The sequence below is a fragment of the Puma concolor genome, chromosome E1 (assembly GCF_028749965.1).
Source record: "Puma concolor isolate L17-30 chromosome E1, mPumCon1.1.hap2, whole genome shotgun sequence".
NCBI classification, from domain to species: domain Eukaryota; kingdom Metazoa; phylum Chordata; class Mammalia; order Carnivora; family Felidae; genus Puma; species Puma concolor.
This window is the reverse complement of record NC_141680.1, coordinates 41,809,579-41,829,208: the sequence shown is the minus strand read 5'-3', so window position 1 is coordinate 41,829,208 and position 19,630 is coordinate 41,809,579. Positions and strand designations below refer to the sequence as shown.

The window sequence follows — 19,630 nt, the reverse complement described above, 5'->3', positions numbered from 1 at the left end:
GGCAAGAACTGTGCTTTCGCATCTTAGCAAGAAGAGCTGGGGGCTTGCCAAGGAGTCCGGGCCACCAAGCCAGGAGGCAAAGCGCAATAGTGTCCCCGGACCTGCCCCACCCTACTAATGAAGCCCAGGGCATTCATGAGCCCAGCTCTTTGAAGCCACTCTATGAAGCTCATACTTCATTGATGCACAGCATGGCAGAGGAGTCCTGACTTAGCGAGAAGCCCAAGTAAAGTCTTTTACGAGGTGAGGGACTCTTCTGAGGAAACATAACAAACCGGGGGGAAGGGCTTTTGACAATCACCAAATGAGTAAGAAAAAAAGGGAGGCCTTCCATGTCCACACCCTCTGTGGAAGGGGTATAAATGCTCCCCAGGGGCAGGAGACCCATAGCTCTGTGGCTTGGAGAACTTGAACTCCGTGTTCAGCCGGGCGTCTCGCTCCCTCCTTCCTGCACCATGCCTTACAACTGCTGCCTTCCCAACCTGAGCTGCCGCTCCACCTGCAGCACCCGGCCCTGCGTGCCCCCCAGCTGCCACACCTGTACCCTGCCCGGGGCCTGCAACATCCCCGCCAACGTGGGCAACTGTGGCTGGTTCTGCGAGGGCTCCTTCAATGGCAGCGAGAAGGAGACCATGCAGTTCCTGAACGACCGCCTGGCCAGCTACCTGGAGAAGGTGCGCCAGCTGGAGCGGGAGAACGCGGAGCTGGAGACCAGGATCCGGGAGTGGTGCCAGCAGCAGGTGCCCTTCGTGTGCCCCAGCTACCAGTCCTACTTCCGGACCATCGAGGAGCTCCAGCAGAAGGTGAGGGGGTGGGCACCACATGGCCTCCAGCCGGAATGGTAGGGAGGGAATCTGCGGTCTGATTAAGAAACAATACAGGTTCTCAGTTATGTCTGGCTTTTCCATTTTGTTTTCTTGAGGGCCCATTTTATACGAGGCTCAGGACTGTTAGGCCTCAATATTTGCATAGTGCAAGTCTATGTGAAGGTAGCAGCACTTTGCATAAATAAGCTGTAATTAAAGCCGCCTCCAAATGCTTCTGTGCATTTGCCAAGCTCCAGATTTATTATCCTGAGGTAAAAGAAAAGCACCGAACCCAAGAAGGAAGCTGAGGAAGCAGAACCTTTTGTAAGAATTGGACCATTTTCTCTCTGCCTCATCTGGACTTTTGACTACTCTGACTTCTTGCTGCTGTCCTCTTCTGGGTACTTAATTACCCGAATTATTTTCCTGACCTGGATGCTTCTGGACTTCTCCTGGTGTTCCGTGTTCAGTGAGGGCATAAAATGGTTAGCTAAAATCAGAAAGGGTAGAAATCTCCTAGGAGGAAATCGTGCAAAGCCAGCCAGGATGGCTGGGAGGGCATGGCTGCTTCCCTGACCCAGTGCCTCCAGTGGCCAGTTACGCATTCATTTTCCCCAGCCGACTGGACGTTTCTTGAGGGTGGATCCAGTGTTGACTCATTTTTGTATCTTTGGTTCCTAGAACAATGCCAGATTTATGACGGGTTTTTAAAAATAAATGTTGGGGCGCCTGGGTGGCGCAGTCGGTTAAGCGTCCGACTTCAGCCAGGTCACGATCTCGCGGTCCGTGGGTTCGAGCCCCGCGTCAGGCTATGGGCTGATGGCTCAGAGCCTGGAGCCTGTTTCCGATTCTGTGTCTCCCTCTCTCTCTGCCCCTCCCCCATTCATGCTCTGTCTCTCTCTGTCCCAAAAATAAATAAACGTTGAAAAAAAATTAAAAAATAATAATAAATGTTAAGGGCACCTAGGTGGCTCAGTCAGTCGAGTGTCTGACTTTGGCTCAGGTCATGATCTCATGGCTTGTGAGTTCAAGCCTCACACAGGGCTCTCTGCTATCAGCACTGAGCCTGCTTCAGATCCTCTGTCCCCCTCTCTCTGTCCCTCCCCGACTCGTGCTATCTCTCTCTCTATATGTATCTCAAAAAAATGTTAGTTATTATTATTATCAGCCTCTCAGTATTGCTTACTAGGAAAGAAAAACATTACTTAGCTACTGATACTTTTCTTGCATATTTCAGTATTCTTTTTTCAAATTTGATTTGTCAAATATTTACTGAGCACCTATTGCGCGTGGAGAGCATTTAATAATCTTATATAAGATCCAGTGTGATTTCTCATTCTGTCCCTTCCATGTAAGTGCATCAGCAGGAATTGGTGTTGGTTAGAAATAACCAAGCTTATCCTAGATTGTTTTGGGTCTTCTAGATCTTGTGCAGCAAGGCAGAGAACGCCAGGCTGGTGGTGCAGATTGACAATGCCAAGCTGGCCTCAGATGACTTCAGGACCAAGTGAGTGGACGAGTGGGGTGTCCCCTCTCTCCTCTTGCCCCTTAGCCGGTCCTCAACACTGACAAAGCTTTTCCCTAGACGTTTCCCCCAGGATCCACAGAGCCACTGCTCAGCAGAGCTCAGAGCTCTCATCTCTAGATGCAGACCCTTCCTCCAGCTTCTCTGTAAGGTGACATCCCTCCAATCTAGGAGAGAAGTCAGGCATCCCTCCGTCTCCCGCCATTGCTCTGCTCTGCACAGAATGCAATCAGGAGAATGTGAGAGGTGAATTAATTTCGGAAATTTCACAGTGTATCAACTTTTATTGCCTAAGTCTACTGGCTCTTTATTTATCCAAAAAAACCCAAAAAACAAAAAACAAAACCAAAAACCGATTCCCAGAGCATTTTCCTCTAGGAGCTACTGCTCAGTGTTAAAAACCTGAATGAGAGACAAGCCTGTAGAAACCATAAGCCCCAAACTTCCAGTTGTCTGACAGACTGAACGAAACCAGAGTCAGGGCCAGGCCTATTCCCGTCTGGCGGGTCCCTGATGCCCCTGTACCACAGGTACGAGACGGAGCTGGGCTTGCGGCAGCTGGTGGAGTCGGACATCAATGGCCTGCGCAGGATCCTGGACGAGCTGACCCTGTGCAAGTCTGACCTGGAGGCCCAGGTGGAGTCCCTGAAGGAGGAGCTGCTGAGCCTCAAGCAGAACCACGAGCAGGTGAGGTTCCCCAAAGAGCAACAGGCTGAAACTCGCCAAAGCCTGTTTCCAACTGCTGTGGGGTGTGGGAGAGGCTCTACGTGTGAGGAATCTGTCTTCCAAACAAAAGGATTTGTAGAGAATGAGCAATTGAAAACCTGTGATATGAGAGTAGGATGTATCTGCCAGAGGCGGGGGTGAGAGTGAAGGAAGTTGGCAAGCCCAGTAATGAGGAAAGACCAACAACCAGGCAGTGCCCACAGCTTCCTCCGCTCCCAGCCAACTCCGCTCTGCGGGGATGCAGAGATCTTGTATCCCAGTTCTCCATTAAGCACCTGCAGAGGCCAGGATGGCTACCCAGCAGAGAGGGCTCAGCTGGAAACAAAACCACCTCTCCTCCTTCTCCTCCAGAGCTTTCTCTGCTAGTCAGTGCTGTCTGGAGAAAATGCTGAGCAAAATGCTTACTATCACTTCTTGGTCAGTTGCGTGATAAAGGAGACAGACATTTCGTGCAAACCTTAAATACCAGAACAATGTAAATAGCGATGGTTAATAGTAATCAAGAGCTTATTGTGTGCCAAACATTGTGCTGTGTTTTAGAACTCCAGAGGTAGTTCTCATTTTGTAGATGGAGAGCTTGAGACTCCTAGAAGCTTCTAGAAGCCATATAGTAAGTGGTAGAGATGGCCCTCAACTCAAGCTTGATAACCACCTAAGCCCAAGTACCAAGTTATATTGACTTTATGAAGAGATAGCAAGGAAATGAATGGATACTTATTTCCTTCAGCAGAATCTAGCTTGATAGAATCACCAAACCACCAGTTAGGTCTATTCCATCCCAGATGGGAGATTTTGAAGTAAACACTCTTTATTTCCTCTTTAGTAGGACTCTATCCTTTTTATTAGCCATGGTTAAGAATCAAACCTAAGAGGCTGTGTGGTGTATGAGCAAAAACACTGAACTGGGTGCTTGGGGTCCACAGTGTACATGGTGGTCTCTCATGTCTCAGCTTGGAGGCTGAATCGCTGCTCTAAATGAGGAGGCGTAGCCCGAATATGGGGGTGGAAAGTGGTCCTAGGGGTGAAATACTTTGCCAAGTGGAATACACGGATTAGGTACTGATTACAGAACCCAATTATGAGAGGATCTGGTGGCACAGAGCTGCTGAAAGCTGAAGAATGATCACAAGCTGACCTGCTCTCTTAGAAGAGAGCACCAGAACCCTTTGTGATTCTTTCCATCTTCCCCCTCCTCTTTTAGGAAGTCAACACCCTGCGCTGCCAGATCGGAGACCGCCTCAACGTGGAGGTGGACGCGGCCCCCACCGTGGACCTGAACCGCGTGCTCAACGAGACCAGGAGCCAATATGAGGCCCTGGTGGAGACCAACCGCAGGGACGTGGAGGAATGGTTCACCACCCAGGTGGGCATCTCGGCACGCGGCCGCCCGGGCCCCTCGGCCCCTCGAGGCCCTTGAGGCAGGGTCTCACCCTGTCTCGTCCCCTGTGCTGTTTCAGACCGAGGAGCTGAACAAGCAAGTGGTGTCCAGTGCGGAGCAGCTGCAGTCCTGCCAGGCGGAGATCATCGAGCTGAGACGCACGGTCAACGCCCTGGAGATCGAGCTGCAGGCCCAGCACAACCTGGTGGGTGTCGCTCGGGGTGCTGCCCACCCTCTCCTCACCTGGTGAAGCCTGTGACTTCTCTGGAATCCCACGGAGTTGCCCCCCGAGAAGCGGCTCTGTGACATTCCGTATGTTCCCCTCACAGAGGGACTCCCTGGAGAACACGCTGACGGAGACCGAGGCGCGCTACAGCGCCCAGCTGGGCCAGGTGCAGTGCATGATCACCAACGTGGAGTCCCAGCTGGCCGAGATCCGCTGTGACCTGGAGCGGCAGAACCAGGAGTACCAGGTGCTGCTGGACGTCAAGGCCCGGCTGGAGTGCGAGATCAACACGTACCGGGGCCTGCTGGAGAGCGAGGATTGCAAGTGAGTGGGAAGCTAGTACTATTTCCCTTGGGGGTGCATGAGGTTGCGTGGGGATGAGAAATCATCCTGATGGAGACAAATTTATAATTTCAAGCTTTTGGTTGGAGGCAGTGTGAGGAAGTGCTATATTCTTACACAGAGTGCATTTAGTATCTTCCTATGTCTTCAGCTCATTTCCCTCTAATTTGCCCCCATGATCTTCTCTCTCCAGGCTCCCCTGCAACCCATGTGCCACAACCAATGCATGTGACAAACCCATTGGGCCTTGCGTCACCAATCCTTGTGTCCAACGTGCTCGGTGCGGGCCTTGCAACACCTTTGTGCGTTAGAAGCCCCGGTGCCAGCAGGAGGAGAAGGGTTTCAAAGTCACATGTCAACTCTACTTCATGCAAGCATCTCCTATGGTGACCACAATTTGGACAAAGGAAAAATTTCTACCAGCACCAGCTTCTAAGTGTCAACTCCACCTTCTACTGATTTGCCTGGCTTGATCCTTTAGATGGCAAAGTCTGTACCAGTTCGTTCGTCTTCTGAGCACATAGAGAAATCTACAACAGAATCGTGCAATATCTATTATCACGATGACGCACTCGTGTAACAAGTTATGCTTGAACAAATACTTACCTAAATGTGATTTCAAAATAATTACATGAAAGAATGATGGAGCTGATGGGCAGGCTACAAAACTGAACATAATTGGAAAAAAATCTTCCTTGTCACTCTTTTGGTCTTTGGAGATACTACAGTACGGGTCCCTTATTAACTTCCTAATAAACTCTTATTCTGGCACAAACCTAATAATTGTCCTTTTTTGTTCATTCATTCACCAGTTGGGTGTCTTGTATCAATAAAAAGTGACTGGTGTTCTCTCATCAGATGAAGGGGTCATGTGACTTCCTTCAAAGGAAAAGTCTCCAGACATCACCCACCTATTGATGTGAATTTCGGGTATGGGCAGAAGGTGATAGGGGAAAAACTGGTGAATCCACATGACGGTATCTACAAACATTTTCTGTCTAGCTCTTCAGAGGGAATACCACAGAAATGGTACATCATCAGGAGGAAGTGAATCTCGAGGGGAAGCCCATACCTCTTGGCAACATGAAGTTACTGAACCTAGAAAAAGACTGGAGAAAATATAATCCGCCAACAATTATCTTCTCGATTTCTATCTTTGTGTATTAGAGAGGTTTTCTTTATAGCCATCCAAATCAAGTTATGGTGATTTTTGTACCTATAGATTTTATAATAACTATTAAAAAATGCAGAAATACATTGTACTTAGGTTCAGAATATCAAGTCAGTTTATTATAGATTATCAAACCACAATGTTATAAAAAGACTTATTTTCAGAGGCACTTGGTGGCTCAGTTGGTTAAGCCCATTTTGGGCTCCATGACTGGGCATGAAGCCTACTTGAAAAAAAAAAAAGACTTATTTAATTACATTCCTTTCACCAAAGTATTGTTATTATTATTATTTAATGTTTATTTATTTTTGAGAGAGAGAGCATAAGTGGGGAAGGGCAGATAGAGAGGGAGACCCAGAGTCCAAAGCAGGCTCCAGGCTCTGAACTATCAGCACAGAGCCCGACATGGGGCTCAAACTCACAAACAGTGAGATCATGACGTGACCCAAAGTCAGACACCCAACCGACTGAGCCACCCAGGTGCCCCACCAAAGTATTATTAATGTTAATATTATTTTTCATATTATTAAATCATGGTATTTTGGGGGAGGGCAAATGTTATACCCATTTAATAATCACAACAAATATAATTGCAAAAGTTTTATCACAGATTACATATTCCTTTAAAAGTTTTTGTTAAGGGGGGCCTGGGTGGCTCAATCCAACTCTTGATTTCAGCTCAGGTCATAATTTCATGGTTCATGAGATTGAGCCCCACATTGGGCTCTGTGCTGACAGTGCGGAGCCTGCTTGGGATTGTCTCTCTTCCTCTCTCTGTCCCTCATTCCCCCCCAAAATAAATAAACTTGAAAAAAATTTTCATTAGTAGCATACAGTGTAAGTTTTGTAACACACATAATATTTTGTGGCATATTTACATATGATAAAATCCATTAAAATAATATATAAGGATAAGTAAACACATTATAGGTGTGTGCTCAGCATTTTTCTGGTAGGAGTGTAAGATGAAATATTGTGAAACCCACCAAGTAGTGAGCCCTGAACCTCCCAGACCCCCTGTGCTTTGTACAGACAGAAATGTCGCTTCAACCCCACCTAAAGTTGTAGGTGGAAACTCTTTGGGATGCCTCATGTGTGACTAAGGAGTTGAAACTAAGACCATTTTGTTTCCATCAAAAAGACTCTTCCTTTTTGAAGTGAGAGAACAGCCTGACGTTTACACACGTATACCTTTCTTGACATATCAGTTCACCTAAGATATCCACCTTGTGTGAAATCGTGGGTCTGAAGCACCATGGCCCCCTCTCCCAAGGTTGTTCTGGGCTGTCAGGACACAGCAAGTGCCTATAAGTCACCCCACTGGAGTCCCAGATTCACAGAGAGCCTCTGGGCTTCATTCTTCCCCCTAATTGTCTCCTTTCCCTACGGAGGCTGCGGGTCCCAGGCAGTTGTTCTGCCCCTCAGTAAGACTGCAGTCAAGACCCCAGGCTTCCCCAAAGGGCCTGAAAGGCATGGAAAAGCTGAGACTTCACTTGAGCTTGGCACCACTCACTGTAGCTCCCATGACTCTCCTGGCCCCGGGATCTTCCTGTCCTTTGTAACAAGGAGAAATCAGTAATGGTTCCTAGTCCATACTGTACTCAAATCTGACTCTGCTCTTTACCAGCTCTGGCCCTTGGGCAAGTCCCTCCCCTTCTCCAAGCTTCATGCCTCCTCCCAGCACTCCCAGATGCAATTTAGAAAATTTAAACTCAAAGTAAGTGCAAAACCATCTGCAACGTGCTATGTAGAGGCAAGTGGTTATTCTCTGGTACATCTGACTCCATTGGTTTGAACTGTTGATCCAATGGCCACAATATTAAGTTGAAGAAAGTGACTCTGAAACTAGAGTTTGTGGGTTGGATCCCTGCTCTGCTCTTTAATAGCAGTTTGACCTTGCAAATAACATCAACACGAAGCTCCCCAGTTTCCTCATCTTTAAGGGGGCAGCGATAATAGTGTGTTTTCACAGGATGATCTTGAGGATGGGTGGAGTGAGTACACAGAAGCACACGGGCCTGTGCCTAGTAGAAGTAATCTGGGCTATTGTGAGTCACAGAGTGGCTGCTCTTGGGGTGCAGACAGGAAGAGGTGATCTCAGGTAGTGCTCGAGGAATGCTTTTGGTCCCAGGCAGAAACTGCACAGTGCATAGAAAGTAGCAGGTGAAGATTCATCATGCTGGATGCTGAAGAGACTTGTGGTTTTTGTTTGTATGTTATGATTCCAAAGGAGATTTTTTTTAAATTTTTTTTTTAACGTTTATTTATTTTTGAGACAGAGAGAGACACAGCATGAACTGGGGAGGGGCAGAGAGAGAAGGAGACACAGAATTGGAAGCAGGCTCCAGGCTCTGAGCCATCAGCCCAGAGCCCGACACGGGGCTCGAACTCACGAACCGCGAGATCGTGACCTGAGCTGAAGTCGTATGCTTAACCGACTGAGCCACCCAGGTGCTCTGGGAGATTTTTTTTTAAAGTGTGCCTAAGTATTAGAAAAACTCTTGGGAGGTCTTCAGACTTTCAAAAGCCATGGAAGTGTTGGGGGTGGTCCAAGCCTATATCTCTGAGAAGAAAAGGGAAGTCCAGCTAATAGCTGGGGTAAAATTGAAGAGAAAATTGCACTAAGGTATTATAAATCTATCTTATATACATATGTGCACATACCAGATACATGCATACACACTGTATATGTACCCACATATATAAACTGTATGCATATATGTATATATACATTATATATTATATCATTACATATTAATGTATATTATATATAATATAGTTAATATAAATACATAACTAATAATATATTAATCTATTCTACATACATTTATTTATTTAGAATTGCTTTAAAAAAGTTTATTTATTTTGAGAGAGAGAGAGAGAGAGAGAGAGAGAGCACGTGTGCATGAGTCTGAGGGGCAGAGAGAGAGGGAGAGAGAGAGAATCCCAAGCAGGCTCCACACTATCAGTGTGGAGCCTGATGGAAGGCTCCAACCTACAAGTCATGAGATCATGACCTGAGCTGAAACCAAGAGTTGGATGCTTAACCAACTGAGCTACCCAGGCGCCCCTAACCTATTATATATTTAGACACACACACAATATGTAGGTAGAAAATACAAGAGCACAGCAGAGGATAGAGGATCCAGTGGCCATGAGAAGTGGCCAGATCTGCTAGGCTGGATGGGCGGGGAGTGCTTGGGATTCACCTTCCACTTTCTGTCCCCTCCTCCACACTCCGGAATCCTGGGACTACTCTATTGTCCTGTGAGGTGGGCAGGAGCTCTGTCTACCCCGGAGTGTGCCTTCCCTGCTCAGTCGCCCGAAATGGCAGTGTGCTTCAGATGGTGGAGGATTGTGGCTGGTCTATGCTGTATTTCAGTGAGCCCTGGAGCTCCAATTCCATCCATTTTTATTTGTATGCAGTTGGCATTGTCTTTCCGTCCCACATTCAGTGGTGTCTCCACTTACCAATGTTAGCAAAGAACACAAACAACAATCAAGTGAGGGAACCCAAGGCCCAGCTCAGGTCAAGAGTATTCTCTTGTTTTCCAAAAAGATTCCTACTTAAATTTTTTTTTTTAATGTTTATTTATTTGTTTTTGAGAGAGAGAGAGAGCACAAGTGGAACAGGGGCAGAGACAGAGGGGGGCAGAGAATTCCAAGCAGGCTCCACACTGTCAGTCAGCACAGAGCCCAACTCGGGGCTTGAACTCATAAATTGTGAGATCATGACCTGAGCTGAAATCAAGAGTTGGACATCCAACTGACTGGGCCACCCAGGCACCCCTGATTTCCACTTTTCTATTTTTTTTAATGTTTTTTTTTTTGAGAGAGTGTGGAAGAGCCAGCAGGGGACGGGCAGAGAGAGAGAGTAGGGGACAGAGGACCCAAAGTGGGTTCTGTGCTGATGGCAGAGGAATGCAGGCCTCAAACTCATGAGCCGTGAGACCATGACTTGAGCTGAAGTCAGATGCTTAACTGACCGAGCCACCCAGGTGTCCCTCCCACTTTTGTAAATCAGTGGTTGGAATGAAGAGATATCAGGAACGAGAACTGTTATAGAGATCAGAACATCAGTCTACGAAAATCATGGGGCAAGGCAAGAGCCAGAGTGGGACTAGAGCTTTTATCCCAAACTCAGAGACCACGTACTTAGGTGTGGCAGTGAGTTCCAGGGGAAAATACCAAAAACCTTGATTCAGGGTGTGCATACCTGAGGGCAGCTGAGAAGACAGGCCCTCAACACTTGCTCAGCCTTCCCACCTGGGTGTCTCTGGGCCAGCCTCTCCCCTGCGTTAGTGCTGCTGTGCAGAGAAATGCCAGAAGTGCCTCTGAAAGACTCTGGCCACATGCTACTGTGCTTGTCCCTGGGGAGCAGACTCCTCTGAGAGCCTCTGCCCCTTTCTAGTAGAGGACCCCATTCTTTACTTGACTTCAGCAGAGAAGAATCAGTAGATAATGGCCTTATCAACTTTAAAAATGATTAACATGGTACAATACGGGTCTCAATTAAAGTAATGTAGAAAGTCGCATTATTAAAAATGGGTGTCTGCTGCTTGCTTAGGATACGAAAGAAATAAATGGGTCTGGAACTCTCTCTTTTTAAATTGCCTTTCAGCAGCAACAGAGGCAGAGAAAGAAAAAGAGTGAGGGCTCTTACTAAGAGTTACCTTCTAGTCAACTCTGGGTGGACTCTCCCAGGTTTAAGATCAGTTTCTCCTCCCATGGGTTCCCAGTCCAACTTTGCTGAGGTCAACAGTTCCAGAGCCAGGCTTTCCCAGAAAGCAGCACTCCCAAAGCAAGGAAGTAAGAGCATCAAAACCTGGGGACCGCCACCTAGCACAGCTCCACCCTCTGCGGGGCTGGGCGATGGGTCTCACCTGCTAATGACAGTGTGACCTGCTGAATGACAGTTACAGTAGAAGAATTATGGGTTGTTTTGGAGGCAGGATATTTGGGTCCTGGCTTTGGACAAATTTTCAACTCCTCCAACTTCTAGACTCTTCCTTTGAGAGAACGTCTGGGCCACCAGCCTCATGGGGGTTGTGATGGTCTCTGTGTGTGGAAGCACTTTGTAAATGGCACAGCACCGTTCACACATAAGCCTTAGTATTATTGCCATTGACCCCTTGACCTTGAACCTTGAAGACTGACTCTTAAGTTCTCAGAGTCTAACTTTGAGATTGTCTGCTCCCAGTGAACCATCCCACTCAGCGTCCTACATGGCCCTTTTGTTGCTGCTGTTGACAGATGTAACCTGGGCTCCTGTTTTCCCAGCTTGGGGAGCTCCACCAAAAGGCCCTGGGGTAGAGCGGGACCCACTTTCCATTCTGGAAAGGGCATTAATCTCTTATGTTATTCCAGGTATTCATCTTCCTCGTTGACCCATGGAATGCCAGGCCCCAGGGACTGACATGACAGGAGGACCCACAGGGAATGGAATGTGATAGGAGGCCTTGGGGGGAGCGATGAGAGGGGTGTGGGAGAAGGGATGTGGGCCTGCAAGGCCTCTCTGTCCCCTTTCTCCTCCTGGATGTACATTGTAACCCCCATCTCTTCCAGCACCTCCACACGCTCCTTTTGCAGGGTAGCTTTCCGTGGGTGGCTCTGCAGAGACAAGGGAGTGCTGAGTCACTCACAGGAGGAATTATCAAGAGGACCAAGAAGCATCCTGAAAACACCCGGGAGCACTTTGGCAGCTGAGTGTGAAACAGCATTCAAAGCTGGGGGTGGTGGGTGACAGTGACAGTCAAATGCTTTGTTCCATTTTGTTTTGCTTCAAAGAAGAGTCACTGATATCTAACAACTGCTCACATTCCTCATCGAAACAGGAAAATCAGGCGAGAAGTGCCAAAAGTTTCAAGAATTGCTAGAATGGTAAGAAGATAGGATCGTGATGTGGCCTGTCCCTTGTTATCGCAAAACTTGTGCTGACACCTTTAAGTGAGCAGTGCCAGGCAGGTGGGCCCGGGCCTGGCCAGGTTCTTATTGGAGTCCATGCAGGCATTCCGGGTAGTATTCTCTTTGTTTCTCACTTTGTCACATACAGGGACAAGCGTGCATCAGAAATTTAAGGAAGACCAGGGAAAATGTACAACTTCTGGGGCAAAGACAGATTTATAAGAAATTAAAACATGTGCTCAGTGTGGCAGGGAAATGTTGGTGTCTACATGACGTGGCTTCATATGGTGGCACAAATGAAGTTAGTGGTGGCCCTGATGAGCTAACGCTTGGAGAGTGACACACTGAAGTGTGTGTGTATGTGTGTGTGTGTGTGTGCGTGCATGTGTGTTGGCACCCAGATTAGGTAGCTGGTTTCAAGTTTCCTCAAGGCAAAGGCTGTTGCAAACTGGCTGGATGTGAACAAGACGCCAAGGAATCTGAGCTTGAGGGCTGAGAATCAGAGTTAAATGAATTCAGATGTGTGTGTATGTGTATGTGCATATATGCATGTGTGTATGTGTGCGCGCGCATGTGTGTGCATACGTGTGTGCACACGTGTGAGTATGTGTGCATGTGTGCATGTGTGCGTGTATTTGCATGTGCATATGCATCTGTGCATGTGTGCATATATGCCTGTGTTTATTTGCATATGTGTGTGCATGTGTGTGCATCTCCGTGTGTGCATCTGTGTATGTGTGTGTGTGTGTGGCACATGGCGCTTTTGGAGGAAGGCAAGTAGTTAAGACATGTGAACTACTCACATTTCCATGGATTATAGCAATCAGAGTTTTCAAACAGGAAGATGAAAGGGCTGTTGGTGAATTAGAGAAAGGTTCCTTCCTGGCTGGACACACCCCACAGGGGGCTGGTTTGGCAAATGGCATAGACGTTGCTCTTTCGTTTCTATATGATCCCACCACTGGGTGCTCTTTCACCTGACACCACTCTTACAACTACACATGGCAGCCTTGGGGGCAACCACACAGCCTGCCTGGAGCCTGGTCCTCAGACTCCATCCGGGTCACTGTCCCTACTAGATTGGCTCTCAAGTCAGATAGTTTAAATAATGTCAAAGAATTTTCACATTTCTTAAGTGATCCTTGTGTGCCTTTTATTGCAGACATGTAGGAAGCACGTAATCAATTATGTCCTCCTGGGTGTTTTCAGGATGCTTCTTGGCCTCTTGATAATTCCTCCAGTGAGCGATTCAGTACTTCTTTGTCCCCTCAGAGCTACCCACAGACAGCTACGCTGTAGAAGGAGCTTGTGTAGGTGCTGGAAGAGACAACGTGCAACAGATAATAACTGGCCTGCCTGAAATTAATAACTCACTTAGGGCAGATGAAAGAATGAAGCACAGAGAGGTTGCTTGAGCAATGCCACACAGCAAAAAGTGCTTTTTGCTCATTGAGAGGAGAAGCCATTGGGTAACTATGAGAAGAGCAGGAAGCATGGAGACACATGATTGCCATTTTCTAATGAGAAGGGAGTAATTCCCTTTCTCCTAACCCTGGCACTATGTGCTTTGAAGGCAGGGTGTCATCCCTATATAAACAACCATGACACTCACAGGATTAGACATGGAATTCATGGTGACAAAACAGGGGTATGGAGTGTGACTTTTGAATTAAGTTGAGCACGAAACAGAAATTAAGAGCTAAAGTGTTTCAACCACACAATGTGGACTTCGTGCCAAGAATTTGACCAGTTCTTTTGGGAGGTGCTTAAGCGGAGACCCCAAAGGTGACCATCAAGCCCATGTCACAGGGCTAATCAGTGGCCAAGCCAAGACTTGAATGCTTTGGTCTTGACCCTGTGCCTCTTCTCTCTACAGAGGGTGTGGGCATCTCTTGCTTAGACATAAAGCTGCTCAAAGGTGACAAAGTAAGGTAGACATCCTAGAAGTTTTAGATTTTAATTGAGAGAATCAGGGTGTGTTTAAAGAATCTTTTTTTTTCTTTCTCTCATTAAGCTGTGACTGACAATAAATGAAGAGCTGGTGAAAAAGTGGATCTCTTGGTTGAATCAACGGGTTCTTTCAAACTCATATTAATCTCATATCCAATTAAATTAGTTGATTTAAAAACACTAGTCAAGGGGCGCCTAGGTGGCTCAGTCGTTTGAGCACCCAACTCTTGATTCGGCTCGGGTCATGATTCCAGGGTCATGGGATCAAACCCGTGTTGGGCTCTGTGCTGAGCATGGAGCCTGCTTAAGATTCTCTCTCTCTCCCTCTGTCCCTTCCCAGGTCTCATACACACACACACACACACACTCTGTGTAAAAATGAATGAATGAATGAATGAATGAATGAATGAATGAATAAAAATACTAGCCAATGTTTATGCTTATATTTAAAAAAAATCTTGGACTTGTATAGACATTTATATATGCACAAAATGCTAGTAGAGTGTATTTATTAAATTCATGATTGTGTTTGTGTCTAGGAAGAGGGGACTGAATGTGACTGGCTTGAAAGCCCAAATTCTTTATGTCATCTTTCATGTTATGTTTACTTGATTTTTTAACACAGCAAATAGGAAAAAAAAAAGAAGTTCTATTCACCCTCAGTAGAGAAGCATAGGCTTTTACAATATAGTTTCTCTATTCTTTTTTTTTTTAATTTATCCAAGTTAGTTAGCATATAGTGCAACAATGATTTCAGGAGTAGAATCCAGGATTCATCCCCTACATATAACACCCAGTGTTTATTCCAATAAGTGTCCTCCTTAATGTCCCTTGCCCATTTAGCCCATGCCCCGACCCACAACCCCTCCATCAACCCTCAGTTTGTTCTCTATATTTAAGAGTCTCTTATGTTCTGTCCCCCTCCCTGTTTTTATGTTATTTTTGCTTCCCTTCCCTTATGTTCATCTGTTTTCTATCTTAAATTCCACATATGACTGAAATCATATATTTGTCTTTCTCTGGCCAATTTCACTTAGCATAATACCCTCTAGTTCCATCTATGTTGTTGCAAATGGCAAGATTTTATTCTTTTTGATTGCTGAGTAATACTCCATTGTTTATATATATACCACATCTTCTTTATCCATTCATCCATCAATGGACATTTGGGCTCTTTCCTTACTTTGGCTATTGTCTATAGCATTGCTATAAACATTGGGGTGCATGTGCCCCTTTGAAACAGCACACCTGTGTCCTTTGGGTAAATACCTAGTAGTGCAATTGCTGGGCCATAGGGTGGTTCTATTTTTAATTTTTTGAGGAACCTCCATACTGTTTTCCAGAGTGGCTATACCACTTTGCATTCCCACCAGCAGTGCAAAAGAGTTCCTCTTTCTCCGCATCCTCGCCAACATCTGTCGTTGCCTGAGTTGTTAATTTTAGCCATTCTGACAGGTGTGAGGTGGTATCTTATGGTGGTTTTGATTTGTATTTCTCTGATGATGAGTGATTTTGAGCATTTTTTCATGTGTCTGTTAGCCATCTGGATATCTTCTTTGGAGAAGTGTCCATTCATGTCTTTTGCCATTTCTTCGCTGGAATATTTGTTTTTGGGGTGTTGAGTTTGGTAAGTTTTTTATAGATTTTGGATACTAACCCTTTATCTGATATGTCATTTGCAAATATCTTCTCCCATTCTGTCAGTTGCGTTTTAGTTTTGCTGATTGTTTCCTTTGCTGTGCAGAAGCTTTTTATCTTGATGAGGTCCCAGTAGTTCATTTTTGCTTTTGTTTCTCTTGCCTCTGAAGACATGTTGAGTAAGAAGTTGCTGCGGCTGACGTCAAAGAGGCTTTTGCCTGCTTTCTCCTCAAGGATTTTTATGGCTTTCTGTCTTACACTTAGGTCTTTCATCCATTTTGAGTTTATTTTTGTGTATGGTATAAAAAAGTGACCCAGGTTAATTCTTGGACAGCAGGTCGCTGTCCAGTTTTCCCAACACCATTTGTTGAAGAGACTGTCTTTATTCCTTTGGGTATTCTTTCTGGTTTGTCAAAGATTAGTTGGCCATACGTTTGTGGGTCCATTTCTGGGTTCTCTATTCTGTTCCATTGATCTGAGTGTCTGTTTTTGTGCCAGTACCATACTGTCTTGATGGTTACAGCTTTGTAATACAGCTTGATGCCCAGAATTGTGATGCCTCCAGGTTTGGTTTTCTTTTTCAGGATTGATTTGGCTATTTGGGATATTTTCTGGTTCCATACAAATTTTAGGATCATTTGTTCTACCTCTGTGAAGAACGCTGGTGTTATTTTGATAGGGATTGCATTGAATATGTAGGTTGCTTTGGGTAGTATTGACATTTTAACAATATTTGTTCTTCCTATCCAGGAGCATGGAATATTTTTCCATTTTTTTGTCTTCTTAAATTTATTTCATAAGCTTTCTATAGTTTTCAGTGTATAGATTTTCCACCTCTTTGGTTAGGTTTATTCTTAGGTATTTTATGGTTTTGGGTGCAATTGTAAATGGGATCAGTTCCTTGATATCTCTTTCTGCTGCTTCATTATTGGTGTATAGAAATGCAACCGATTTCTGTGCATTGATTTTATATCCTGCAACTTTACTGAATTCATGGATCAGTTCTAGCGATTTTTTTGGTGGAATCTTTTGGGTTTTCCATATAGGGTATCATGTCGTCTGTGAAGAGTGAAAATTGACTTCCTCCTTGCCGATTTGGAAGACTTTTATTTCTTTGTATTGTCCCATTGCTGAGGCTAGGGCTTCCAATACTATGTTGAATAATAGTGGTGAGAGTGGACTTCCCTGTCGTGTTCTTGACCTTAGGGGGAAAGCTCTGTTTGTCTCCATTGAGGATGATATTAGTGGTGGATCTTTTGTATATGGCTTTTATGATCTTGAGGTATGATTCTTTTATCCCCGATTTCTTGAGTGTTTTTATCAAGAAAGGATGCTGTATTTTGTCAAATCTTTTCTTTGCATGTATTGAGAGGATCATGTGGTTCTTGTCCTTTTATTGATGTGATGTATCATGTTGATTGATTTGTTGACATTGAACCAGGACTGCATCCCAGGTATAAATCCCACTTGCTTGTGGTGAATAATTCTTTTAATGTATTGTTGGATCCAGTTTGCTAGTGTCTTGTTGAGAAATTTTGCATCCATGTTCATCAGGGAAATTGGTCTGTAATTCTCCTTTTTAGTGGGGTCTTTGTCTGGTTTTGGAATCAAGGTGATTCTAGCCTCATAGAATGAGTCTGGAAGTTTTCCTTCCATTTCTATTCTTTGGAACAGCTTCAAAAGAATAGGTGTTAACTTTTGTCTACATGTTTGGGAATTTCCCTGGAAAGCCATCTGGCCCTGGACTCTTGTTTTTTGGGAGATTTTTTATTACTAATTCAATATCTTTACTGGTTATGGGTTTGTGTAAATTTTCTACTTCTTCCTGTTTCAGTTTTGGTAGTTTATATGTTTCAAGGAATTTGTACATTTCTTCCAGATTGCCCAATTTATTGGCATATAATTGCTCATAATATTCTCTTATTGTTGTTTGTATTTCTGCAGTGTTGGTTGTGATATCTCCTCTTTCATTCTTGATTTTATTTATTTGGGTCTTTACCTTTTTTGTTTTGATCAAACTGGCTAGGGGTTTATCAATTTTGTTAATTCTTTCAAAGAATCAGCTCCTGGTTTCATTGAACCTTACTGTTTTGTTTTGTTTGGTTTTGTTTCGTTTCAATAGCATTGATTTCTGCTCTAATCTTTATTATTCCCCAACTTCTGCTGGTTTGCGGTTTTATTTGCTGTTCTTTTTCCAGTTCTTTAAGGTGTAAGGTTAGGTTGTGTATCTGAGAACTTTCTTCCTTCTTTAGGAAGGCCTGGATTGCTATATACTTCCTTCCTATGACCACCTTGCTGCATCCCAGAGGTTTTGGGCTGTGGTGTTATCATTTTCATTGACTTCCATGTACTTTTTAATTTACTCTTTAATTTCTTGGTTAACCCATTCATTCTTTAGTAGGATGTTCTTCTTTTTTTTTTTTCTTAATTTTTTTTCAACGTTTTTTATTTTTATTTTTGGGACAGAGAGAGACAGAGCACGAACGGGGGAGGGGCAGAGAGAGAGGGAGACACAGAATCGGAAACAGGCTCCAGGCTCCGAGCCATCAGCCCAGAGCCTGACGCGGGGCTCGAACTCACGGACTGCGAGATCGTGACCTGGCCGAAGTCAGACGCTTAACCGACTGCGCCACCCAGGCGCCCCAGTAGGATGTTCTTTAATCTCCAAGTATTCATTTTCTTTCCAAATTTTTTCTTGTGGTTGGTTTCAAGTTTCATAGTGTTGTGGTCTGAAAATACCACAGACCATCATACCATCGTATGATCTCAATCTTTTTGTACTTGTTGAGGGCTTATTTGTGTCATAGTATGTGATATATTTTGGAGAATGTTCCATGTGCACTTGAGAAGAATGTGTATTCTGCTGCTTTAGGATGAAATGTTCTGAATATATCTGTTAAGTCCATCTGGTCCAGTGTGTCATTCAAAGCCATTGTTTCCTTGTTGATTTTCTACTTAGATGATCTGTCCATTGCTGTTTAGTGTTGAAACACTAGTGCTGTTTAGGGTGTTGAAGTCCCCTACTATTACGGTATTATTATCAATGAGTTTCTTTATGTTTGTTATTAATTGATTTGTATATTTGGGTTTTCCACGTTGGGGGCATAAATGTTTACAATTGTTGATCTACTTGGTGGATAGACCCTTTAATTATGATATAATGCCCTTCTTCATCTCTTGTTACATTCTTTATTTTAAAATATAGATTGTCTTATATAAGCTTTCTTTTGGCAGCCATTAGCATAATAGATGGTTCTCCATCCCCTTACTTTCAATCTGAAGGTGTCTTTAGGTCTAAAATGGGTCTCTTGTAAACAGCATATAGTTGGATCTTGTTTTCTTATCCATTCTGTTACCCTATGTCTTTTGATTGGAGCATTTAGTCCATTGACATTTAGAGTGAATACTTAAAGATATGAATTTATTGCCATTGTGTTGCCTGTAGAGTTGGAGTTTCTGGTGGTGTTCTTTGGTCCTTTCTAGTCTTTGTTGCTTTTGGTCTTTTTTGTTTTGTTTCATCTTTTCTCCCCTCAGAAAGTCCCCCTTAAAATTTCTTATAGGGCTGGTTTAGTGGTCATGAACTCCTTTAGTTTTAGTTTGGGAAATTTTTTACCTCTTCTTCTATTTTGAATGACAGCCCTGCTGGATAAAGATTTCTTGGCTGCATATTTTTTTGATTCATCACATTGAATATATCCTAGCACTCCTTTCTGGCCTGCTATGTTTCTGTGGACAGGTCTGTGGCAAACCTGATCTGTCTTCCCTTATAAATTAAGGACTTTTTTTTCCTCTTGCTGCTCTCATAATTCTTTCCTTGTCTGTGTATTTTGTGAATTTGGCTATTATATGCCTTGTTGATAGTTGGTTTTTGTTGAATCTAATGGGAGTTCTCTGTGCTTCTTGGATTTTTATGTCTGTGTCTTTCCCCAGGTTAGGAAAGTTTTCTGCTATGATTTGCTCTCAT

At 44.5% G+C, this 19,630-nt stretch overlaps 1 protein-coding gene across 1 annotated transcript; it reads left to right on the top strand.

The window, feature by feature from the left end:
• Positions 1 to 380: 380 nt before the first annotated feature.
• On the top strand, positions 381 to 5,778 carry LOC112854060 (keratin, type I cuticular Ha3-I). The gene is made up of 7 exons (XM_086687290.1): positions 381 to 803; positions 2,231 to 2,313; positions 2,862 to 3,018; positions 4,259 to 4,420; positions 4,515 to 4,640; positions 4,765 to 4,985; positions 5,197 to 5,778. Exons 1-7 carry the CDS (start codon positions 456 to 458, stop codon positions 5,312 to 5,314), a joined length of 1,215 nt encoding a protein of 404 aa, XP_086543416.1. The 5' UTR covers positions 381 to 455; the 3' UTR covers positions 5,315 to 5,778.
• Positions 5,779 to 19,630: the final 13,852 nt, after the last annotated feature.

Coding starts and splice junctions, on each gene's coding strand:
- LOC112854060 (XM_086687290.1), top strand. CDS start 456: ATGCCTTACAACTGCTGCCTTCCCAACCTGAGCTGCCGCTCCACCTGC. Junction 2,314..2,861: donor TCAGATGACTTCAGGACCAA/GTGAGTGGACGA, acceptor CCTGTACCACAG/GTACGAGACGGAGCTGGGCT. Junction 3,019..4,258: donor TCAAGCAGAACCACGAGCAG/GTGAGGTTCCCC, acceptor CTCCTCTTTTAG/GAAGTCAACACCCTGCGCTG.